Source organism: Lagopus muta, chromosome 23 (genome assembly GCF_023343835.1).
Source record: "Lagopus muta isolate bLagMut1 chromosome 23, bLagMut1 primary, whole genome shotgun sequence".
Taxonomy (NCBI): domain Eukaryota; kingdom Metazoa; phylum Chordata; class Aves; order Galliformes; family Phasianidae; genus Lagopus; species Lagopus muta.
In genome coordinates, this window is record NC_064455.1 from 5,487,019 (window position 1) to 5,511,276 (window position 24,258).

The window sequence follows — 24,258 nt, forward strand, 5'->3', positions numbered from 1 at the left end:
GCTGGGTGTCCCAGGCACAGACTTCCTCCCCCAGTTGTCTGGAGGCACAGATGTGCCATCACCTTTGCAAATGAAGGTTCCCCCCAGCCTCTCCACTCCACTCAGTGCCCCAGATTTCACTCCCAAACACGATCCTCAATGAATGAGAAATAACACAGACAGCAGCAGTGAGTTTGTGGGTGTTTCTATTGGATACGAAGATACATACATCAGCTCCCCACAGAGGTTATCTGTGCCATAACAGGAAAAAAAAAAAGTGAAGGTGTTTGTGACTTTCTGAGGGATTTTTCTTTGACTGAAAGAGCAGGAAAGAAAAATCCAGTGCCAGGCTGCAGCCCTCTCTCCCACCACCTTCATGTGCTCCAGAATGCTCCTGCCCAAGTCAGATGCAACCCACCCAGGAGGAAGCAACGCAGGCAGCGCAGGGCCAGAAGCAGCCCAGAAAGCCCTGTGGAGCACATGGCAGTGGATGTTCAAGATTGTGGCTCCGTGGAACTTCACTAGACTCAACAGCCTCTCCTTAGACCCGAACTCTCTGGAATCCCCAGGGAATAAAGGAGGAGGCAGAAGCGCCTCCTGCAGGCAGCTCCCACGGCAGGTCCTTCCAAGGGCGCTGTACAGCTGCAGAGAAGATGCAAGAGCAGCTGCAGCCAGAAAAGAAACCAAAACTGTTCTGCCGAATGCATTCACTGTGAGGAACAGCTCAGCCAGCTCAATTCAGCTTCAAGCAAAAGGAAGGCAATGCTGAAAATAGTCTGCTGTAAAGAGAAGCTGCAGCAAGAGGTTTTCAAGCAAGTCGATGTCTCCCAAACGAGTAGTGAAAAAAAGGAAGTGTTGAGAAACTAAGGAGAAATCCCCCAAGTTCTGCGCCAGATTGCTTCTAGTGCCATCACAGCCCTCCCAGACACAGCGGCAGCAGCTCAGACTTGGTGACTGCCAGCATCTGGGAGATGCTGTTCTGAAAAAGCAGAGGGGAAGGAGAGGCCCAGGCAGCACAGCCTGTCTGCAGGATGAGACGCTGCAGAAGGAATCGGCCCACAGCACCGTCCTCGAGCTGGTCCCAGCGATTCAGCTTCAGGTCATGGAGAAGCCACAGATTTGATCCTCCTGGAGCCCCAGCTCCATGAATACCTCCGAAACCACCCCACTCAACACCAAGGGGCAGTTCTGAGGCAGGGCAGAGGATTTCAGTCACAAGGGCGTCCCGCTCCCCTTGCACAACTAATCACAGGTGCTTGTGCAAAACACTTCGGAGTTAGACCTTTGGATTAACTGTTTAATATACTTGTGCACATGTGCGTATAGCAAAGAGGCAACTGTGAATCATAAGGCTATTGAAACACTGGCAGGTTCTAGGAAGAGCAAAGGCCCTGCAGGGTGCCTGGGCAAATCCGGTGTCCCCAGTTTCTCTGCTTTTCTGTCCCCGTTCAATACACAAAACCCATACAAGAGGGGAACTGGACGGTTCTGCTCAAGAGCTGCCAGCCAGGGCGTGAGGAAGCAACAGCAAGTCCAGGAGCCGCCTCCTGCCTGATGCAGATCAGGGAGGGAGAATCCAGCGCTGGGAAATGCTCATGTTCTCCCTTGCTCAGTTCTTTTGCTCTCACCCAGTGTGACAGCATTGCCGTGAAGGTGGAGGAAGCGCCGTGTCCTGCTGTCCTGGTGCCGTGAGCAGGAGGGCTTGGGCCGATCCGTGCCCTTGCTTTCCTGTGCTGCACTACATTTTAGGGGAGTCGCAGCCTGCCAATGACAAGGTCTTTCAGTGACAGGGACAATCAGTTGAGTCTCCATATATTAGTTATTCACACACGCAGGGAGGTGGGTCATTCTAGATTTCATATATATTCATATATAAAGTGTATGTTGCCCTGCACGTATTTTATATCTCATATATACACACACACATCATCTATGTGTATATATATATATAAACATTTAAAAAACCCTCCAAAAGCCTAAGCTAGGAAATTTCACAGCCCAAGGAGGGCCGTCCTCGTGCCCCCATCCAAGGACCAGGAGAAGGGCTTCAGATGGAGCCTGCAAACATTCGTGCTTCCCTCCCTCACCCTCCTCCCGCCTACCACACAGCAGGCTCAGTCAGCACCCTGAGCGCCTTCCTCAGTCCCGCTCTGCCCCAAGGCTCCTGTGCTCAGTTCTCCAAGGCTTTCCGCAGGATCTGTGCTGTGCGCCGCCTTTCCCGAGTGCAGGCAATCCTCAGCCAGTCGCTGCTCTGCCGGGGCTCCTCCAGCTCCCACCTCGCAGCCCGCCCGCGATGCCTCCTTCAGAGCCTCTGTCGGCTCCACGTCTGCCCGCGCCGTGTGGGCACACAGGTCCTGCACCTTCTTGTTGAGGTCGTTGCGCTCTGTTTGCAGGGCTCGGCACAGTTTCTCCAAGCGCTGGATTTTCACCTGAAGCCCCTCCAGCTCTTTATCCCGAAGGGTTTTCTGCAAACAGAGAAGCGGTTCAGATCTACCACAGTGGGGACGAAGGCAGAAAGGAAGAGAGATGAAACTTCAGAGGGAAGCTCAAAGACCACTCAGTTGCCTGCCTCAGCACACAACAGCCCCAGCCTCCTCACCTCTTCAGCCATTTCCAAGAGAGCCTTGTTGCTGCTCTCCCAGCGAGAGCGGTACATTGTGGTCTCCTTCTCCAGCTTCTTAATTTTCTTTGTCATCTGCAGAACAGTGACAGAAAGGCAACTGATAAGCCAGAATAATGCAGTCAGGCACGTCTCGCGTGTACTCCAATGGACTCCCACTTCCCCAGGGCAGACAGCAAGATCCTGCTGTCCTGAGAAATGTCTTCTGGTCCTACTGCAGCTGCGTTAGTGGGAAACCAACAATAAACCAGGAGACAGTGGTAGCTCTGCTTTTCCTGATCCAGGGGGGGTACAGCCATCACCCCACGAGTCCAGCATCCACCTTCTATCAGCAATCAGTTTGTGCCTGATTTTAATGCCAGCATAACTCAACAGAACAATACAGCTGCTGCTCATCCAGCTCACAGAGTAAGTGAGGAGAAAGGCAGCACCCAGCCTGCCAGCCACTGCAGGCAGCGACAGCAATACCTACCTTCTCCATTTCCTGCTTAAACGTAGTGAACACTTCACTGCTTTTGGAAAGGGTGTTCTGGAATTCTTCAAACTTCTCTGTGTAGAGAGCCAGCTGTGGGGAGAGACAGAGAGACAGAGTTACAGCTCCTCAACATGGCACCTCCTGATGGCCTTTCCCAGGAGCGGGGAGACATCAGCCAAGAAGTGAGCCAGTCGTCTTGTGACCGGACTTTATGACTAACAAACTTGCAGCAAGGGGCAGCTCTGCCAGCATTAGGCACTGCAGAATGTGGAACAATATTTCTTCTCTCTTAGGGAAACACCCTTAGAGAGCAGTGTGTTCTCCAAACACCTCCCGGCCTTGGCAGGAAGCACTTGCTGGGTCTGATTCAGCAAAGTGTGATCACACAACTGCTCCGAGCACTGGGAAACACACTGGTGAAACCAGGGCTCCTTTCTGGCACAAGGAGGAGAAGCAGAGGAAGGTTTCATCTCACACTGCGCTTCACACAGGCACACAAATATCACACTCAAGAGCATTCCTGCCTCTGTGGTTTTCACATTAAGGAAATTCAGGCTGTTCCCTGCTGAAGGAGGAAGGGAAAAAACAAATGACCAGGCTGAGCACACACACAGACCAGGTAACTCACCTGCTGCTTGAGATGAGTCTCCTGCTGCTTCATCAGCTCACACATCCTCTGTGATTCCACAGCTTCCTTCAGCAGCTGGGAAAGAGCAAAAGCAGTTACCTCACTGCTGCCAGAGAAAGCCCTCAATATGCCATACGCTGCTGGTGCTTGGCCTGGAGTCAGCAGACGGCTGGGAGGAACAGCACCAACAGCTCAGGCTCCAGCCTTGCTTCTGAGGCAGCTGGGGGAACGGCTGCTGCTGCATACGCAGCTGGGACGGCCTGATCTGGTAAGGGCTCTGCACTCGGGAACCCAACTTCCACAAAGAAACAGGGCAAGCAGCTACATGCTTATAACCAGTAGAGAATCATAAGACTTACAAAGTCCTTTTCCCGCTGATGTCTCTCCTCTGCTTCCTTCAGCATTTCCTGTGCCTGCTGGAGCTTGGCATCCACGAGCTGCTGCTGCAGGTCCTTGTGTTTGAACACCTTATCAATGTGCTGCCAAAGGAAACGCCACCAGTCATTGACATGCGAGGCCAGGGCCCTGCTACCTGTGTGGCACGGATCCCAAGGAATGACCTCAAAGCCCAAGGGCTCCATCTCCCCTCCAGCAGCAGTTTCTGCCCTGGAAATGCTCTCCACAGGACACAGTGGGTGAACCACAGCAGGCTATGCCAGGCCCAACTCACCTCCTCCCGCAGCTCATACTGCTCAATGAGCTTCTTGAGCCGCTCTGCCAGCTCCATGTTCTCCTGGCGCAGCTTGGAGTTCCTCTCGTTGTGCTGCTCCATCTGGAGTTGGATGTCATTCAGTGTCACCTGGAAGTGGGATGTCACCTCCTTCCGCTTCTCCTCTTCCTCTCGTGCTCGCTGGACACCTTCCTCCTGTGTTAGAAGGGCAGACAGCAAGGCCACATCAGCCTCTGCGCTGGGCAGGCAGGTGAACAAACCTCCTGTGATGATCTGAACCACCCAACTTCCCACTGCTGCTGGTATCAATCAGGAAGGCACTGCGGGCCACTGCTTGGCAGCTTCGTCACTCCAAGAGCTGAGCAAACCCGCTAAACATCGCTTCCCTCAGAAGAGGACCACGTGGGTCAGCTCCCTCCCCTCCTAACCCTTGCAAGATGACCGATTAACAGCAGAACTGAAGCCCTGCTCCGGACATCAGACTGTGGGCACCCACTCCTAAAAGTACATCTGTCACAGTGGCTCACAGCCCTGCAGCAGGCTGTGTTTGGGACAAAGCAGCTCCTGCAGCAGTCCCAGGAGACGCCTTGCCTTGAGGGTGCGGTTGTGCCTCTGGAGCTCACGGCACAGGCTCTCCAGCTTGCTGCGGGCCAGGATGGCCTTGCTGTGCTCACTCTGCAGGTGGTCCTTCTCTTGCACCAGCTGTGTCTGCTTCTTCTGCAAAATCTTCATCTGTTTCTGGGAGTTTCGGTGCTCTTCCAGCTAGGGTAGGAGAGCAGAGGGCAGAGATGCAGCAAAAAAGACCAGGGCAATGCTGTGTCCATATAAGGGCACACAGATCAAATAGGTGTTCTGACTACTCTGAGGGAAGGACGAGAGCTTTATAACACAAAAGCACAGTAAGATCAATACAGAACCCAAGGTCTCCCTGCACACAGCCTTTCTCCTTCCTGAATTAGCATCCTACTGGAATTTGTGAGAGGTGCACCTTCCTTCAGGACCTCCACACATACACTGCTTAAACAGAGCAGAGCCCTGAGCACGTGGCCAGCTGTCCCACTGCTCGCTGCAGCACTGTCCTCCCACTGCCCCAGAGCCTGGAATGAAGAAACAAGGACTCACCAGCTCAGCGTATTTCTTGCACAGTGCTGCCAGTTTCTCCTCTGGCGTGCTCAGGGTGTTCAGGGTCTGCATCAACAAAGTGATTTCTTTGCCTGGCGCAAGACACAGAATTAAACAGAAAGATGACAGCACTTACACAGAGTTCTGGCTTATAAAGGTAAGGACAGGAGAGACAAACCAGGTCTCACATCTGTGGCCATCTTGGCCCAGAGTTCCCATCTCCAGTGCCTACTGGGGTTTGTCCCCCAGATCTCACTGCATTCAGCAGGTGAACAATTGAAGCAGCTGAGGAGAGACCTGGTTATCAGAGTGGGGAACCACCAATGGACTAACCAGACAAAGCTGTGTCCAGCAGAGGGGAAATCTGCACAATTCAGAGGCTGCAGCAGCGCTCAGGACTGATCAGAGTCTTTGAAACACTCTGTTTCCTTGCATGCCACAAGAATAAGATGCCTTGCTATTTCCAAACATACTTAAGGCATTCATCTCTCTAATGGGACCCAGTGCAGTATAAAATCCACGTCTGCACCAAAGCTCTCAGGCTGGTAGCACAGCCACAGCAGGAAACCTCTTACCTAGGCCCTTGGCTTTCTTCTTTTCCTGAGCCTTCTTCTGATCCCGCTCCCCACACTCCTCTCCAGGTCGAAACTCTTCAGTTCCCTTCGTGCCTTCCTTCTCCCCATTCATCTCAGGGCTGCCTGACTCCTGATCTCCGTTCCTCGGGGACTCACTGCGACACTTCTCCACTTCCTCTGGCTCCACAGCCTCACTCTGCCCGCCGTCTTCGCCCGGACCCTCCTGGCTGGCATCCACGCAGTACGTGTTCAAGATGTCCTCAAGCTGCCTGCTCAGCTCTTCAGAGACATCCCGCACGGCAGGCCGGGAGGACTTTGTGTCCTCCTGTGCAAGGGGAGCTGTGGAGATACGAGCACAAAAGCGTGATGCTTCCCCACACCGCCTATTCTCTGCTCTCTACAAACGCGCAGCAAAGGGAAGGTTTCCCCGAGCACCTCACTGCTACACTCCCAGCACACAAGCTGCTTTGTTCAGGCTGTGCCTCCAGCCAGCTGCCCTGACAATGGAGGTGCATTCCTAACAGCCTCTCTTTTGATCACAAGAGCATGACCAAGCCCCTGACATCTGTCAAGAGCAAGAACTGCCCCCTCCCCACCACCCTCTAACGAAAGCAGGTTGTGCGTGAGCTTTCCCTCAGAGCAGCAGCCTGCTAATATCCCCAGAGCCATGCCTTTTAGCACAACAATAGATTTTATAATCTGAGCTAGCCTCTTTCCTCACATATATGAGCAGCTGTACTGGCTCAGATGAAGCACATCCCATCCCCAGCAGCCCCTCAGCACTTCTCTGCATCCAAAATTCCTTCCAAGCAGAGCCTACAGCAATCAGTTATTAAACTCACTCAACTGCTGTTCATTTCCACGTTTACTAGAACGCGGGGCAAGGTTACCTTTAACCACCATCTACTCGATTACCCGTTTTTGTCTTACAGAAACTGAATGTTACAAAGCACCAATAACAGAACCAGTCGCTGCGGAAGAGCTTTCTGTGAGCCTGAAGGACCGAGCAATGCCAACCCCATCGATCCCAGCTCAGAATCAACTCCGCGTTGTGGGAAAGAAGCGCTAACGATTTGGAGCTGCGTGCACGTGGGAACAGCGAGAGAGCAGGATCTTCTGCCCCGGAATCACCGGCACAGGTCAAACAGTGGCACAGAACGGACCCCCGTTGTACAGAAGCAGCGCCAGCACGGCAGCCCCGCGCGCCGCCCCACCTTCCAGCGCTGCGCTGGGTTCGGCCGGGTCGCCCTCCTCCGCCAGAGCGCCGCTCGTTTTGGCCGCGGGCCGCGGGGCCGCCTTGGTCTCGCCGCCCTGGTTCTTCATCGCCGCGCCGTCTCCCGCTCAGCCTCGCCGAGCCCCGCTGGAAGAGAAACCGCGGCTGAAGGCGAGCCGTGCGGTGCCGGCCCAGGCGGGGCGCGGAGCCGGGGGAGCCGAACCCGCCGCGCCCCAGGGATGGCATCGCGGAGCCGCCCCCGAGGAGCCCCCGAGGAACCCCGGCCGCGGCGCCGCCCCTCCCCCCGGTACCGCCCGGAGCCCCCGGGCCGCTCCCGACGTCCCACGTGACCCCCCGTGACGTCAGCAACGCCTCCCTTCCTCCCACGGCACCACGATGACGTCACGCGCGTACCCCCGTGGCGTCAGCGGCAGCGCTCTGACGTAGGCGGCCGCCTCTCCTCAGCCAATAAGCGCCGGGCAGCCGGCAGCGCTGCGGTGTAGCGGCGGGGAGGGGGGAGGGAAGATGATCGCCGCACCCCCCGCCGGCCCCGCCGCCCCGCGCTGAAGGAAGCGGCTCTGGCCCGGGCCTCGCAGCGTGCGCTCATCGCGCAGGCGCCGCCCCGCGCCGCCAACCAATCGGCGACGAGGAGCCGCGGGGGCTGCCGGGAGACGGCGGCGAGAAGCGGCAAGCACCGCGAGACTACAACTCCCGGCATGCCCCGCGAGAGCCACTCCTGCCCCCCCCCCCCCCCCCCCCCGTCGCACTACAGCTCCCGGCGTGCCCCGCGCGCGGCCCGGGCGGGAACTCACCGCCTTCACGGCTCCGCGCCCGCCCCGCGCTGCCCGCCCTCTCCACACACGGCTCCGGCACAGCGCGCTCATCTGCACAGAAGTTTTTATTCGTTCAACAGTCACGGACTCAGCAAACCAACGCGGGGCGAGGGGCACGCAGGCCCGGCCCACCCCTCCCGGCCTCAGCCCCGCGGCTGTGAGGAGCAAACCTTGGCGCCCAGCAGAGCGGTCGAAGAGCTACGTGTACAGTACGTGAGTGAACGGGAGAAGCAGCAGGACGACGAGGGAGCGAGCTCGGGGTCGTTTCCAGGCACACCTGCCTCACAGTGTTCTATTTACATAAGTTACAGAAATTTTATATATAGTTTTCTCTGGAGCCCAATTAGACAAATAGCTACCTATATATAATATAAAAAATACAGAGATTTGATTCTTTTCTCGAAGGAAAATGTACATGTTCCAACTGTGAGCGGGAGGTAAACCTGGAGCCCCAGGCGCCGTGCTGCTGAGCTCGCCCTGCACGCAGCACAGCACCCGAAACGCAGCCCTGGGGAGGATTCAAGTAAAGATGAAGATGGGTTCCACCATTTCAGCAGTCCTGCAGCTTCCATCAGTAGCAATGCAAAGCCTGTGCCGTGGCAGCTGTGCTTCCTGTTCCAGGACCACCCCAGCATCCCGCCCTCTTCGCAGTGACCAGCTTTGGGGTTTGTTGCTTTTTATCCTTGTAAATACTACCAGCAGTTCTTCGGGGAAAAAAAAATCTGGACACGGGGAAGGACCCTTCCCCCAGAAGCCTCTTGCTTCTTTGTCCATTTACAGCATGTTTGGGGGAACTCAGGCCAGCTCTGACAGGACTGTCCGCTGCAAGAGGAGCGCAGAAAGGCCAGGGCTAAACTCTGCTCTTGGCAAATTAGAGTCTTTAATAAGAGTAACATGTGCAAAAAAATTAAATAGATCAACCCAGGTTTCCAAAATTATTCTTGTCAGAATACTCACTTTCTATTTCTGTTCTTACCCAACCCAACGCTGAAATCTCAATTAAGTACCCGAGGTAAGAAGTGACATTTGGGAGAGATCACCACAAAGAAAAAAAAACCCAAGAGGTGCAATCTGTTACCTCAGTGTCCTTCCTCCACCCAGATGCCTGCTTTAAAGACACGTATGCAGCAGCAAAAAGAAAAAAACGTGCAAGACATCCCATTTTCTTCATGAGGATAAAGCACTCTTTCTAGTTGTTTGAAGGAAGAATTGTTTCCTAACAGGTGGAGTGAGTGTTCAGCCTTCCATGTGCGAGAAGGAATGGGACAATCAGCTTCTCCCAGTTGCTTTCTGGCAAACTTGTGGTGGTCTTTTTGCCTGGGGCACATTATAGCTGGAAGCCTTCCATAGGGGCTTCAGGTTGCTGGAAGATGAATTGCTGCTGGTTCTCATCTACCTGGGGAGCTAAAGCAGAGTCATCCTCTACTCCAAAGTAGTGCTCAATCAGGTCGAAGGCTTTCTGGTAGATCTCTTGGTTCTCGTGGCTCTGCAGGAACTCTATCTTATCCAAGCCTTAGAAAAGACAAAAGTGGAACATGAGAAACAAGAAACCCTAACGTTCAAGCTGTCCCAATCCATCCTCCACCCTTTCCCCGTTCATTGCTTGTCTGTGTTACACGAGCCTTTTGTGAGCAGCACTGACAGCTAAAGCTAACTATTCCCGTTTCTCCACAGCTGCCTGTGGATTCTAGCTGTATCAGCAACCATTCATCTTTCCAGTTGCAGGTTTGGCTAATGCAGTTAAGCAGGAAGTCTCCAGCAAAGCACTGCGAGCACTGAACTGGTCAGTGAAATTTCTACCACTGGCTGTGAGCAGCTCTGCAGCTGCAGGAAGCAGGGCCCGTCCCAGTAGCCTCCAGCAGAAGGGCAGCAACAGCTTTAGCTGTCCTAATTAAATCCAGTGCTGAACAGAAAGAATCCAAGCACCACGTGCTCAGGAATTTCAAGAATTATTCTTACTGGAGGAACCAGGACACACAGTGTAACAGTCAGTGAGAGGGCAAGGCAAAAAAAAAAGGAAAAAAGCCACTGCCAGTATACAGGGCATTTCAGACCAAAATAGGAACTGTTCCTCAAAGCTTTAGGAACAGGACAAAGCCACCAAATTAGGTCCCTCCAGGGAAAAGCTAAGTCTCTCTGGATTTCCATCATGCGTTGCAGTGCACAGCTGGGGACAATTAGACAAATCAAAGATCCATGAAGTGGGTCTCACTCATCTCAGCTTACTTTGATTAAAATTCCCAACAGCGAGAGCCACAATTATCAGGCTGGCCTCTAAGTCTAGGAAACCTGGATCACAAGTACAACAGTCTTTGCTTCCTGACATTATTTATGCTGCATCACAACATTCTAAAGACAGCGTGATCTACTGTGGAACAAACAGCAGCTGGTTTGGGGCACACCCAGCCACTCCAACCATCAGAAAAGCGAACAGAACTAGCAGACACCTCCCAACATATTCTACTGTTCTCAAAGTCAGCGGCACCAGAACCTACCGTAAGCCTCCTCTATCATGCTGCAGTATGGGTTGATGCCCGTCCCGCTCTGGTTGGCCTCCTGCTCTCCCAGCCTCAGGATGTTCTCCAGGCCATTCAATGCCACCTGAACAATCTTGGAGTCCATGACGGTAAGGAGGTCACAAAGAGGCTTGATGCAACCCAGGTTGACCAGGTATCTGAAAGAGGTGACCAGGAGCACACGTTCATCTTTCAGGATAGCAGGCACCAGCGCTGCTCAGTTACAAAGAGCAGGACAAGTGGTTCAAGCTAAAAGAAATCTCTGATGTAATTTTTATATTTTGCTATCTTACAAGGTTATTCATCTATTTATTAATATATACCCCTCCCACCCCATTTTTTTCCTTCTGATTTTAAGGTAGCTCCTTCTGACATCCAGCTGATAATGAAATTACGAGCAGCGAGGATCTAATTGGCCTGGCATGCATCTTAGGCACTCTCCCTGGGGTTCCCCAAATGAGTTCCTCACCACTTCAGCAGTTCTACAAAGGAAATGTCTGAATGCTGGCAGCTCTCAGAGCTGCAGGGGTACCTGATCTGCTCAGGAGTTCCTCCTGACGTTGCGTTTGTGATTGCCCACGCCGCCTCCTTCCTTGTACGGAATTCTGCTTTCTGCAAGATTTCTATCAGCACAGGGAAGATGTTTGCATCTATGACTGCCTGAGGAGAGAGAACAGCCAGTAGCGTTTGAAGGGCAGCACGGTTTCTAAAAAGGCTGTTAAGCACCTGAAAGAAAACTCTGCTTCCATTTCCAATTCAGGAAGTCCTTCCTGAGCCACTACCTTCAGCCATTGCTCCAATCCATCCCCCAGCCAACCCCTTTAACACAAGGTAATCGAGTGGGAACCAGCTCACAGATGATCCCTATTGCTGCATCAATACTGCAGGAATGCTTTCATCATTTATCTGCCTTTGTACATCGGCCATTAAAAGGATAATTAAAACTCAACAAGCTAACTCCTTTCAAAGGGATACTCCTGAGGAGGGAGAAATTGGGGCTGCATCTCTTTTCCAGCGATCCAACCCACAGACTCACAGCCTCTGTAGGTACAATTAGCTTTTTTTTTTTTAGCTCCTTTGGCAAATGGACAGAAACAGCCAGTCTGCAATAAGTCAGATTAAGAATGCACAAGAAGCTGCCACAAAGCATCAGATAAGGGAAAAACCAAAGAGATCTCATTATTAATGCTGAGCATGGAATCTAGGATTATTATAAGGGACCCAGGGAAGACTCAAAGCTGTACCTGTATTTGTGCTCTGTTTCCTGCTGTGATGTTAGATATGGTCCAGCAGGCTTCTTTTCTGATGGACTCCTTGGGACTACTTAATAAATGAAGGAGGCAAGGCAGGGCTGAGCAGTTCAGAATCACCTTTTCAGAAAGAAAGCAGGAGTTAGGCCACCTGTGTCAGGTAGAGAGCAAGATACTTTGCTTTCACACAGTGGATATGCTGCGTGGGCACTGCCTTTCTCTCCCCAACCTTTTAAGAAGAGGGAAGGAAAGGCAGCGTTGTGCAATAAAGAAATGTATGCTACTCCATCTCTGTATCTCAAAACCACATTTTTCTTTGCACCAAAACTACACCTTTGGAATAGCAAAACTCCAAGATGGGCGAGTGTTCTGGGAACCTTGGCTGTAGGAACTCGCTGCACATACAAGAGGGACGCGCTGCCCAGCTTCCACAAAAGCAGCGCCAGGAGCGCCGCTCCCTTCTGCTGCCTCTGTAGCCCATCCTGCCCTCACCTGGGTCTGGATGTCATCTCCTGTCACGATGTTGCCGACCGCCCGCAGTGCTGGGGAGGCCACTTTGTAGTCGTTGTGCCTGCAGGAGGATGGCACAAAACAAACACGTCTCACCACCTGCCCGGCTGCTTTCAAGATCCTCTCTCCAGCCCCCTGCCTGCATTATTCACTTTGGATTCCACCCCCAGCTCAAACCAAACTCATGATACAGGCAGTGTTATCCTTTACACCCCAACTTATCTTCAGGGTTATTACAGATCTCAATGTTTACATTCCACTCCTGAACAAAAACTGTGCCAACTGGTGCAGCACTCAGTCCTCTCTTTACAGCCTAGTCCAACTATCAGCTTGAACCTCTGCTTGGTACACTCTTCCTAGGGAACGGATGCGTCTTCTCCAAGGCAACAACTGCAGCTCTCCACCCACTTCAGACCCTCTCAGGTAACTGCTCCAGCAGTCAGCTAAGGACCTGGACCCCACACCCACAAGGCAGGGAACACTCTCATGCACCATGATATGAACTCAGGCTCAGTCACCTGCAGGGCTGAGGCAGCAAGACAAGATACTTACATTAACAGCTCGACCAGTCGCCGACACACCCCGGAGTCAATAACTGCTTGAATTTTCTCATTGGGGCCATCTGACAAATAGGAAAGAGCCCAGCACGCATCTGCCAGCAAGTCAGAGTCACTGTTGAATAATAGTCGGGACAACACTGGCAGGCAGGGAGATACCTGCAACAGAGCAGCCCACAAGGTCAGTCACACTGCACATCACCACATCCACACCACGGGGCTGTGCTGACCAGCAGGACAGCAGTGCTGCACATCACACTTCCTTCCGAAATTCAGCAGCTTCTTTGGAGCACAGACCCCTGATGAAGTGCTCCCATATGTGCTGCAGTTCAGAAGCTCCTCACAGTTCTTATCTAAGAGCACTGCTCCTCCAAACCCCCAAGCAGTTCAGCATTCAGAGCAGAAGCCATCACAAGCGCGCTCACATTTACACGCAATTTAATGTTTTCCCTTTCCCTGCAGGCTTCCCAGCTTTGATGAGCACACTTTCAATTGAAAGAAAGGAAACAAAACAAAAGCACACACTGATCTTTAATTATTTTAGTTCTACAAAAAAAAAAAGAGAAAAAAAAAAAAAGATGGATCTGAAGAGCCAGCAGAATCTTTTGCTGGTGCCACTGAAGCACCATGAAAGGGGGAAGCTGATACGTAGTTACAGAGGCCTTGCAGCAGCTTGCCATCTCAGAATTGAATTTCCAGTCACAATTTGAGCAAAGTTGCAAACTTCCAGGGTTCATGACAAGAAGGGAAGCTTGTTTGGAAGATCAGATTGCCCCTCACCTGGGTAAGGGCTGCCAACAGAGCCATGCATACAGGCAGAACATTAAACAGGCACTCAAACATCTGCTGAATGGCAAGATCAACCTCAGCAGGAAGAACCTCACCCTGCTCCCTCCCAGAACACCTTGCAGAAGTCCAACGGCCAAAAATAACTTAGACAAACATCTTGACTGGGTGCCTCCCCTCCCCATCTGCCAGCAAGGCATTTACTCTCACCTTATCAAACTCAGGTGGTGGACTCTTTCCTCTGCACAAGTTTGACAAGGCCCAAACAGCATTCCGTGTCATTGTCAACCTGGTGGACTTTGTAAGGAGCCTGAAGAGACAAGTACCATGAATTATATCCTCAGTACAGAGCACAGGTTAGTGGAAATAGACAAAGGAAACAAAACAAGAGAGAAAAAACCTAACAATTGTAAGGAAGTCAATCCACTGTTCCATTTGCCACACTGTTTGTCACCTGAGGCTCTCAATAAGCACGAAGAGAGGTGAAATACAACTGCTCCTAGAACAAACAGCTTGTTTCCTAAAGCTCAGTGACACAGAACAGGAAGGCAAACTGTGTTAGATAGGCTGCAGAAGGAAATGCAAGACAATCAAATGCAGTTCCACACTCAAATTCAGCCCAGACACTCACACCCCAATCTGTCAGGTGGTTCTCGATGACCAACCGACACCAACTGCTGTCCCTCTACTCTGAGGTGAAGACAGCGCAGCCCGTGGGCTGAGAAAGGCTCAGGCAACTACTGCCCAAAAGGGGCTGACAGAAGCACAAGTGAGCAAACCAGAGCATTTGTGACAAAGCATCATTTTGCCAAGGATGAGCGACTACAAGCAATTATTTCCAGAGCAGTGAGAGCACACGCAGCAGCCGCGTCTTCTGCCTGTGGTGAGCGTGTACCACACCTGCAGACCTGCTCCCTTTCCTCAGTGCCACAGAATTCCACTCAGACCAGCACGTGAAATCCACAGCACAAGCACAGAGCAGGCAGTTTGAGGGACACAGGGAAACAGGAAGCCCTGTGACTTCAGAGAGGCAAGCACACTGCAGCAGCACCCACTTCAGATTCAGAGCAGTGTAAAGGTTTGTGAGAAGGCATGTTATCTACCAAGTCCCACTATCAATCATATGCTTGTCTGAACTGCCAGTTTATCATCCGGTACCAATAGTTCGATTCCCATCATCACATTTCTAGGGAATCCATTTGCCCAGCTCAAATGTTGCTCTGCTGCATACAATGGGACTTCGAGAACTGTATTGGCAAGTATTCATGGCTACTCACATTAACAAGGGAGGAAGGATAGCGCAGTTAAGGACATAATCTCTACACACAGAGCTGTCTCCAGCAATGTTCCCCAATGCCCAGACAGCCTGAAAGGAAATAGCAACAGTTTTAGCATTCACACAGTTCCTGAACAGAGGAAGAAAAAGGTGGTTGCTAAGAAAGCACTTTCCTGGAACTCCAAGAAAAAGGCTCTCCAGTTCACAGGCTGCAGCCAGCTGCCAGACCAGCCACTCATTTTGAACACAGCCTCAGTCACGTGTGGTTCTTCCCCCAACCCCAAAGTGAGAAGTGAGCCTTACCTGTTCCTGAACATCCTCAAAGTCAGAGTTTAACAGCTCTATAAAGATAGGAACTGCCCCGGCCTCAATTACTATTTTTGTCTGTTGGGAAGTTCCTGATGCAATATTCGTCAGTGCCCACGCTGCCTCAAACTGAAAAAAGCAGAAATGAGGGGACGTGAATAAAGTAACCCAGACGTAGCAGGATCTGCCAGGAAGTCTCAGCACAAACTCCTCTATTGAAAAAGAGAGCATTCCCCAAATAAAACACCTCAGTACTCGACGATTTTCTTGAGCAATTAGAAAACAACCATCTCTGCTAGACGCCTTCTCAGAGACCACAATTTCTCAAAGGATGACAGCAAAGCTACTGCTTGTTAAATGCCACTCACACCACATTATTTTGCTCGTATGACCATTTTCCAGCATGAAGAGTTAAGATGTACATCCCAGAAATACACAGAATAACAAGTTTCATCTGTTCAGTGCAACCAGTTTCAGCACACCCTCATCCTGCTACTAGAAGGAAGGTGCCTTGAGTTCAAGACCAGCTGAGCACCAAGGATCTACTTCTGCACTCATGTCTTAATTAGAGTGCAGGCTTTCATTCACTTCCTGCAGGGAATTTCCTCACACTGCACGGCCCTGGGCCACACAGCAGATAGAAAAAACAAAGGCAGCTATCGACTCTGAGATCCAATTGCAGCCATGGAAGCACCTCTGGCCCCTCCAAGATAACTGCAGTTATTACCAAACTGGAAGGACGCTCAGGAGCCCCTCTCCCATCCCTCTGCCCCACACAGGTCAGCACCACTGAAGTCATTTCCAACACTCACTGCCCCCCACACCCCAGGGCTTTGCTGAAGCAACTGATTCCTGCACATTTACTCCATGCCTGCCCACATAAGAAACATCAGACACAGAAAAGCCACATTTCCCTCAGCTGCAACTGGAGTGTAACTTCTGCTTATTTTTGCCAGGATTCTTCCAAGAGCTCAATGGAGGCTAAATTATAACTGCCTTTTTTTTCCTTCCCCTTCCAAGCATTCTCAGTAGCTTTACCATGCATCACATCTGCACGCTCTGGGTTGCAGACATCACCCGCCTCCCACAGCAGCCCCAGGTTCGCACTGCTTTGCCAGCAGGGTTCAGCAGCCTCCCTTACCTGTAGTGTGCAATTCTCGCTTCTCTTCAGGAACTCCACAAATCTGTCCACCACTCCTTGAGTGTTTATCACTTCATCTATTGGAGGATTTGGCTCTGAAACAGCAACGCAAGATCAAAACAGTATACAGGTCTCATAGAGGTGAATGACAGCATGTGCAGCTGTTGACCTGAGTGGCCTCAGGCTGCACCGAGCGCGGCAGATCAGCTCACCAGAGGAGCTTTCAGTAAAATTCATCCAAACTTAACATTACAGCCTGCCTCAAACACAATGCTTATTTTTTTAATAAGCACAATGCTTCTGTACAACACTGCAAGCACACAAACACATAAAAAGCTATCTCAGCCCCCGTGGTGGGGATGTTGCCTTTACCTTTAGAAAGTAACTTCCTGAATTTCTGTGTGGTTGCTAGCTGAAGATCAGGGTCGTCTGAGAAAAGCATCTCTACCATCTCTCTTGTGATCACTCCCTCCTTAAAGGACAGAAAGGAAACAGAACAGCAGTTCCGTGTCACATTAAGCTTATTTCAGTATCACAGTCAAGACAGCCTACCACAATTCTGTTCTCAGCTAGTAACCCAGGGATGTGCTATTAGAGATTAATGCACGCTGTCTGGTTCCTGGCACACTTCTCCATTTGGTTGTAGTAATGTTTGCAACACACTCAACAGCAGGGAAACAAACAGGTGGAGGTTTGTCAGCTCCAAGCAGCCCACAGCACGAGGCCGGAAGGTGTGACTGCAGGGAAAGGCGCCTTACCCCACACGTCGTGGAACTGACGTAGGAGTCCATGAGGAGGCTATCAAACATGGATGCATCTTCACTGATTAATTCCACATTTCTTCTTTTGAAGAGCTGGCAGAGAACAGAGCACAGCAGTTATTAGAAAGCAGTGTTTGTTTAACAGTCTTCATAACTAGATGCCCCTGCTCCTCAAACGAGATACTGTCAGCTGTGACTAAGTGCAATCCAAGTTAAAAAAAAGTAGTCATCAGTAACAGCTCTGCACAGTGAAAAGCAGCTTGGCACACAAACCCTGATAATAAAGCATGCTAAGCCTCGCCCTCAGATACGCAAACGCCCATGTCAGTGAAACACAGGCATATGCAAGTGCAGAATTTGGCCTAACAAGTTGGGAAAAGCAGGGAGAGAGCAGCTTGTAGGTGATGCAACCAGTCTGAGCCCCACGCATCACCTGGGAATCACCTCTCACTGTCAGACTTCCAAGCAGAAAAAAACCAACAGCTCAGAGTCAAGAAATACATGCAGTGCACACTTCCACTTGTCTCGCTTCTTGGAGCAAGACCCCCATTTACTAATTAACAAAACCAAACCTTAAAACCAAGGATCTGTGAACAAAAACCTTTAGGGCCCCAAAGTGCCTGGAGGGCTCTTGATGTGATCGTGTACAGAGGAAAAGAGATCTCAGGACAGAAATAACCAGGGCTGCCAACCAACAGATCCTTGAGTGCCCCGGTTAGGCAGCAGCACAGCCTTGGCTGCATTAAGGCTGCACACCACCCAGTGGAGGTGAGCCTCACCTGCTGCTCTCGTTTCTGTTTGCGCAGCTGAATTCCTTCCTCTTCTCTCCTCCGACGCATTTCCTCAGGATTGAGGGCTTTGTTTTTGTAGCACTTCATTCGATAGTTATCCTTCGCAGGACTCGCCATGCTGTCTGTGAAAGGAAGAAGAGGCCTCAGGCTCCTGGTCACTCTCCACTCCTCCACCCGCGCATCCTTTCAAGCAGAGGAGCCGGCGCAGAGCAGGCGGGTGAAGCAGTGCCTCTAGAACACTTAGTGCTGAAGGAAGAAGCTCTGCCTTACAATGGCATCCTGACATCAGCTCCAATGATGTGCTGTTAACAGGACATCGAGTTCACAGGAAGCAGAGCAGATTCACCGCTCTGAAAGGAACCTGGATCCAACTTCACAGCACTGATGCATACGACCAACACGAAAAGCTTCTCCTCAAACAGCTTTGCCATCCTCAGGAGGCAACAGCCGAGCTCCAGTTTTCAGCAGAACCCATTTCCCTTGTATCCTCATGACACAACCACACATGGACGCTTCCCCACATTCAGACAGCGACCACAGGCTGTTTGTCAGCCAGATTGTCACTCCGTAGCTGTACTAACTGCAGTGCCTTGGAGCAGGCTGTGAGAGCACCAAAACACAAAAACACACGCATGGCAGAAATCCAACAGCGTGCAGTAAATAGAGGTCTTTATCTTACAGTTCCAGTTAAAAACACTGCAGAAAGATTAGCCGTACGTATCATAGGCTGTGTTTGTCCTGCCAGATGACTGCGAGCGTTCAGCACCTGACCTACTTCTGCTGCTCCATATCTGCCTCAGGCAGAACTGCAGCTTCACTCCTGGCACACCTGCCTCCTGCCCAGGGCAGCGACACCAACCAGCACCGAGCAGCGCCAGCCAGCAGAGACCAACCAGCACCAACCCGAGCACACAGACATCAACTCCTCAGCCCCGTCCAGCTGCACTCCTCTGCTTTGAGCACAGAGCTTCCCAAACACTCCCCCTCTCCCATTCATGAGGAAGGCTGTTTGACTTCAGTTCCACACCCTCCAATGGACAGGAAGGAAGCAATGATAACCCACAGCAAACTGACAATTAACCCCGAGGCCAAATTACTCCTGTCTGACCGTCAGCTGGACATCAGTATCTTTATTTTCTTCCACCTGTCCTCAGCTGCTGCAAGAAATACCTGTGAAAGTCCGTGGCCCTACGTCATTAACATCTCCTTTGAATTTTAAGCACCAGAGCCACTGCTTACAGAAAGTCCAAGTCTGCCTTATCAGCTGCCTCCAGCCAGGCTGGAACCCTCCCAACATCAGCTTGGGATGCCGTGGGCCTCACCGCCCTACGGGAGCACCCACAGCACTGGAGAAAGGCAATTCCAGGTGCAAACATCCAGCCTTCACTGCTGCTGAGAGAAGAGGCAACTGGAAGAATTCCTACATCAGCATAAGAGGAAACACTTCCAGGAGGTTTTCAAGAACTGGAGACACTGAACATCAAGGAAAAGACCCTTCTCTTTTCACAGGACTTGTTTTTTAAGAGAGCATTCCCTTCCCTGGCTAAAATACCAAGGACACTCCTGTGAGAAACAGCGGATAAAGAAACAACCGCCGCAAATCAAGATCCTCTGGTCAGTGCAGCAAATGCACACAACAGCCGACAGCTTGATTTGGAAAAGGCTGCAACTGAACCCTAATAAAGACAAATTTCCTAATTCCCTTTGGAAGGCAAGGCCTACAATGAACAGGTAGTTTTTAAGAAAAGGAGGAGCAAAAAGCGATTCAGAGGCCTCACAAAGCGCAGGTGATGCAGTCAGGCCACGCAAACCTGGTGCCACACGGCAGCTCAGCTGCCCACAGCTGCACGACTCACACTGCACAGCAGCACAGCTGAGGGCTCAGAGCTGCACGGCCGATGTCCAGGCTTTGGGTTTCAGCAGCGTTCAAAGCCACCTGGAACTGCACGGAAAGCCAAAGGCCCCAGCCAGCCCAAGGAGGATCTTTACACGCCAGCTGTACAGCCGCCGCACACCAGCACACAGCACCTCGTGGGCTCTTGGTTCTCCTTATCTTGCACACATTTCTCCCTTCAGGTTCTTCCCATTGACTTTTTCCAGCCCACCATCTATCTCACTACTCTGACAGTGTCAAAACAACAGTTTGTTACAATACATTCCATTTCTATGGCAACTGATGAATGTCACAGATGCAAGATTGTGATTTTGCTGTGAGCTCAGCAGATGCTGTAGGCACCAGACTGCGAAGCAAAGTGCAAACACACAAAACAAAACACACAGCAGCGCACCAAGCACGATCCAGTTCTTTACTTGTAGTATTTGTGCATCCTCTACACCTGCAGTCAGGCTTCTGCAGCGTTACCTATTGACTCAAGCCCTCCCAGTGCGAATACCCACACAGCGATGCCACCGAATCACAGTGGCAGAATAATCAGGATTTTCTGATTAGGAAAAGCAATCACCCCCTCATTTCCGTGTGACACCAACAATTCTCAAGCCACACATTTCCACTGTGTAACTTCATATACAAAATGCTGCTCTGAGAAATTTCTCCTTTTACAGAGAAGCTCCTGGTTAAGGTGGCTGTGGAAGCCTGTTAAAGTATGTTTCTGTTAGCTGCATTTAGGCAGCCAATCAAACCAGTATGATTACACCGCACCTCTCCTAGGGAAGGTTTTTCTCTAAGAGCCAACAAAGCCCTGCCTTAAATCCAGATAGTATCAGCCCACGCCCTGAGTTACAGAACTGTTCTGATGCCATTCCAGGAGAGGTCCTGGCTCTGCTGTACCTGCAGCACTCGGCAGCAGCTCAGCACAAAGCTGCTCCTCCCGCAGCACCGGGGCTGCAGCCCCACCAGAGCGACCTGCGAATCCCCTCCAGCTGGGCTGCACCATGCAGGTTGCGCTGCAGACAAACCCCTGTGGCAGAGCCTGCAGCTGCTCACTGCTCAGAACTCACCCAGCCGAGCTCCCAGCATCTTCCCTTCACGGAAGCAGGATTTCCAGCCCCAGAACTGTGCAGGCAACAAGCTGAGCTCAAGCCTGCCTGACCAACAGCACTGCTGGACAAGTTCTGGGATCAAATCATTGATCAAAACCAGCACACTTAAATCAAAGCCGGGCTTTAATCAAGATAATTCATACTGGGAATGATTTCAAGCGTCCTGTGAGCTGAGAATTCCCTCACAGCCATTCCTCCTTACCACATACTGCACGATGAGAACGTGTTTATCACCCATGGGAGAAGGAAAAGCAGGGTGGGAGTTGGACCAGGGATCAGCAGAGCACTCAGACTGCAAGCACCTGCGTGGAAGCCAAACACCAACCACAGCATTCAGCCACAAAGCAAATCCAGGGTCTCTACTGCCCCACCAACATTGTAACAGCTTCTTAGCATTACTGAATCAGAAACCCAACCTCACTTCTTTGCAGATGACCTTCCTCCCACCGCCCTGCACTACAGAAAGCATTCGCTTCAAAGAGTTTTTCAGCTGCTGATTAAAGCTCCCAGCTGAGTCACTGCAGGAACTCGCATGCCTAAATCAGGACTGGTGCTGCTGAGTCAGACTGAAGGGGCAGAACAGAAACAGTTACACTGAGATTTGACATGGCTTTTTCTATTTTTTTTTAAAGCCAAAACACTCTTAACAAGGGCAATCTTCCACAGGCACCCATGACAGCTTCTGGTTCACGTGCTCACCTGCTGCAGTTGCTGAAGTTTGAGAAGCAACAGACAAAAGTTGTTCTGAACCTCAGATTTAATGCACTTTACATCACATTTCTCTTTAGTTGGTTCTTAAAGTGATGTTGAAGCAGTTGTTTTACACCACAGCATAAAAGCTCTGCAGAACAGCAGCTACAGACCCGGTACCTGACCAGGGGATTCCGTTCCAAGCTGCGTCCACAGCATTTTTATGATTTCAGCTGGCAACGCAGAAAGCGAAGCCTAAATAATCTGTGCTCCTTGAATACAAGTTAAATGAAGTTAGCAGCAGCAAATACAGATAGCTGAACTGCCTGCACCCACGGCACAAGGTCAGCTCCCAACCGCCGCCAGACATCAGCCAAGAACACAAACTTGTTCTTGGGAGCTCGTTGTTTTGTCTCCCCGCAATTTTGATAGTTTCACAGTGCAAAGGACACTGGGGGAGACCCACAAAACTGCTTAGGAGACGACGGAAAAGGAAGCTGAGAAGTTCTGCTTGCAGGAGGACAAGAAGTTCTGTAAGCAGTGCCATCAAACAAGCAGCAATGTGAGGCCGTTCCCCCGGCTGTGTCACAGCTGCAGAACAGCCCCCCGGAGCAGCCTGCCCCGAGTTCTGCCCACCGCACGTCCTCCCGTGTTTCTTACACTCAGCAGCACCCTTTCAGAGCGCTTCCAAACACAGCGTGCAGCTGAGGCCAGGCACTCTGTGTGCAGCACAGCCTGTGCCAACCAAACACTTATGTGCACGGCTCGTGGCCGCCCGGCTCATCCCACTGCTTTGGCCACCAGGAGCAGCGATTCCAGCACGACTGGAATGCACAGAGCCCAGCGGCTGCGGGGGGAGGGAGCAGGAATCCTCTGGGGAAGGACTGGGGCTGCAGCACCTCTGACTTTCACCAGGCTGAGCCCAACAGTGGCAGCCCTTCGGCTCCGAGCCTGGCTGTGTGAGACCCGCTTATGTTTCAGCTCCATCTCCTCCTCTTGTCCCTGCAGTCCTGGAGCCAGGGATTGGCAGCTTTAGGCCCTCTCTGCACATCCCAGGGCCTTCAGCTCCCTTAGGAGCACACTGATGATGCATGAGGGATAACAGCCTCCTGTCAGGGGGCAGAGAGCCCCTGTGACACTCCTTGCAATGAAGATTAACTTTGAGTCACCACAAACCCGAGGCTGCAGCGTTACAGAGTCCTAAAGCCACTCGAAGCAGCCAAACACAGCAACATCCCAGAAGCTCAGCCGGCCCAGCAGAGCTCTGCAGCAGCTGCACCCAGCACTGAGCTCCATCGGTGCATTTCTCCAGACCTCACGAGCAGCACAGACCAGAAGCACAGTGCTGAAGGAAGGGGCACTTCAGCTCTGACACCGACCACCATTAACAGCGCAGCTCCCCTTCACAAAGTTCATGTTTGCTCGCCTCAACTCGAGCAAACAAAGCAAAGCAGCCAAATAACCAACGGGATCCGGGATCCATCGGCTGCGCGGGTCCGTTCAGCACAGCAGAGCGAACACACGCGGGCGTGCGAGCGCACGGCAACGGGAGGAGCCGGAGCACCCAGAGCACAGCAGGGCCGGCAGCGCAGCCCCGCAGCTGGGGCCGTTCGCCGGGAACAGCGAGAACCCGAACTTCGTTCGTCTTAAAAGCGAGCGACATTACACTGATAAAGAGAACGGCGTTGGGCGATCGCCGCCAGGAAGGCCGGCGGGACGGGACGAAGCCTTCAGAGCCGCCGCAGCGCTCACAGCCGCGCCCAGCCGAGAGATCCCGAACAACGCCGAGCCGCCAACGGCCGGCCGAGAGACAGGAGCGGCGGCACAGAACCCGGCACCGCCCCGACCTCCGAGCGCGCGGAACGCGAACGGCTCCGGAGCCGCAAACCGACAGCGGCGGCCGCGCCCAACGGCTCCGCGCGGAAGCACGGCCCGCACCGCCGCCGCCCCAAGCGCCGAGAGAGGCCCGAGAGCGGCACGCGGCTCCGCGGAGCTCCGGCGGCTGCCGCCTCCGACGGTCGCGCTCGCGGCTGCCGCCCCCCGGCCCGCCGCCCCGGGATGACTCAGTGCGCGGCCCCGAGACGGGAGCGGCCGGCACCGCCCGCGTGCAGACGGCTCGGCCCCAGCTGGACGGCACCGCGGCTCCGAGCGCGCGGCCCGGCCCCGCCGCCCTCACCCATCGCGGGTCCCCGGGCGGACGCTCCTCCGGCGGCGGCTCCGAGCAGCGGCGGCCACAATATGGCGGCGGGAGCGGGAGGGCGGGGAGCGGGCGACCGACGGCGGCCGAGAGGAACCGCGCGGCGCCAAACGCGGAGGCCACGCCCCTTTCTGGCGGGGGGCGGGGCGATGCGAGGGGGCGGGGCCGAACCTCACCGCCCGCGTGCGAACCTTGTCGCCGTCCGCGTCTCCCGAGCGCCGTCCCCTCCTGACCCCCGCTCTCGTCAGCCCCAACCGGAGCTCACAGCCCCATCCCCGGAGCTAACCCTTCCCCGTTCCCCATCCCCAGGCCGCCCTCCCGGCCTCGCTGAGCCGGGAGCGGGCGGCCCCGAGACCCCAGGG

The 24,258-nt window shown here is 52.7% G+C and overlaps 2 protein-coding genes across 5 annotated transcripts; both read right to left on the reverse strand.

The window, feature by feature from the left end:
* Window positions 1-1,248: 1,248 nt before the first annotated feature.
* On the reverse strand, window positions 1,249-7,915 carry TXLNA (taxilin alpha). 2 transcript variants are annotated; one of them, XM_048969252.1, is made up of 12 exons: window positions 7,697-7,915; window positions 7,284-7,429; window positions 6,070-6,408; window positions 5,495-5,586; window positions 4,964-5,134; window positions 4,373-4,567; window positions 4,062-4,181; window positions 3,703-3,777; window positions 3,072-3,164; window positions 2,579-2,674; window positions 2,082-2,444; window positions 1,249-1,740 (listed from the first exon to the last, which is right to left on the reverse strand). In XM_048969252.1, the coding sequence occupies exons 2-11, from the start codon at window positions 7,390-7,392 to the stop codon at window positions 2,094-2,096; spliced, it is 1,641 nt and encodes a 546-aa protein (XP_048825209.1). In that variant the 5' UTR covers window positions 7,393-7,429; window positions 7,697-7,915; the 3' UTR covers window positions 1,249-1,740; window positions 2,082-2,093. The 2 variants fall into 2 exon arrangements, with proteins under 2 accessions (XP_048825209.1, XP_048825208.1); XM_048969251.1 differs by having other exon boundaries at window positions 1,249-2,444.
* A 247-nt stretch (window positions 7,916-8,162) lies between these two features.
* Window positions 8,163-23,987, reverse strand: KPNA6 (karyopherin subunit alpha 6). Of its 3 annotated transcripts, none has more exons than XM_048969255.1 (14): window positions 23,876-23,987; window positions 17,998-18,127; window positions 17,216-17,311; window positions 16,830-16,929; window positions 16,458-16,552; window positions 15,314-15,445; window positions 15,012-15,100; window positions 13,945-14,044; window positions 12,944-13,107; window positions 12,374-12,452; window positions 11,876-12,001; window positions 11,164-11,291; window positions 10,611-10,789; window positions 8,163-9,627 (listed from the first exon to the last, which is right to left on the reverse strand). In XM_048969255.1, the coding sequence occupies exons 2-14, from the start codon at window positions 18,124-18,126 to the stop codon at window positions 9,443-9,445; spliced, it is 1,602 nt and encodes a 533-aa protein (XP_048825212.1). In that variant the 5' UTR covers window position 18,127; window positions 23,876-23,987; the 3' UTR covers window positions 8,163-9,442. The 3 variants fall into 3 exon arrangements, with proteins under 3 accessions (XP_048825212.1, XP_048825211.1, XP_048825210.1); XM_048969254.1 differs by having other exon boundaries at window positions 17,998-18,131; window positions 23,876-23,983; XM_048969253.1 differs by lacking the exon at window positions 23,876-23,987 and adding an exon at window positions 18,280-23,031 and having other exon boundaries at window positions 17,998-18,131.
* Between the last annotated feature and the right edge of the window lie 271 nt (window positions 23,988-24,258).

Bases quoted from the DNA above. Each gene is read 5' to 3' on its own strand.
- TXLNA (XM_048969252.1), bottom strand. From the start codon at position 7,392: ATGAAGAACCAGGGCGGCGAGACCAAGGCGGCCCCGCGGCCCGCGGCC. The intron at 6,409-7,283 runs GTGGGGCGGCGC...GTATCTCCACAG, and splicing joins ACCCAGCGCAGCGCTGGAAG to CTCCCCTTGCACAGGAGGAC. The intron at 2,675-3,071 runs GTAGGTATTGCT...ACTGTTCTGCAG, and splicing joins TTAAGCAGGAAATGGAGAAG to ATGACAAAGAAAATTAAGAA.
- KPNA6 (XM_048969253.1), bottom strand. The intron at 15,446-16,457 runs GTAAGGGAGGCT...TGCTTTTTTCAG, and splicing joins GCGAGAATTGCACACTACAG to TTTGAGGCAGCGTGGGCACT. The intron at 14,045-15,011 runs GTGAGTAGCCAT...TTGTCTCTTCAG, and splicing joins ATCCTTCCTCCCTTGTTAAT to GCTCCTTACAAAGTCCACCA.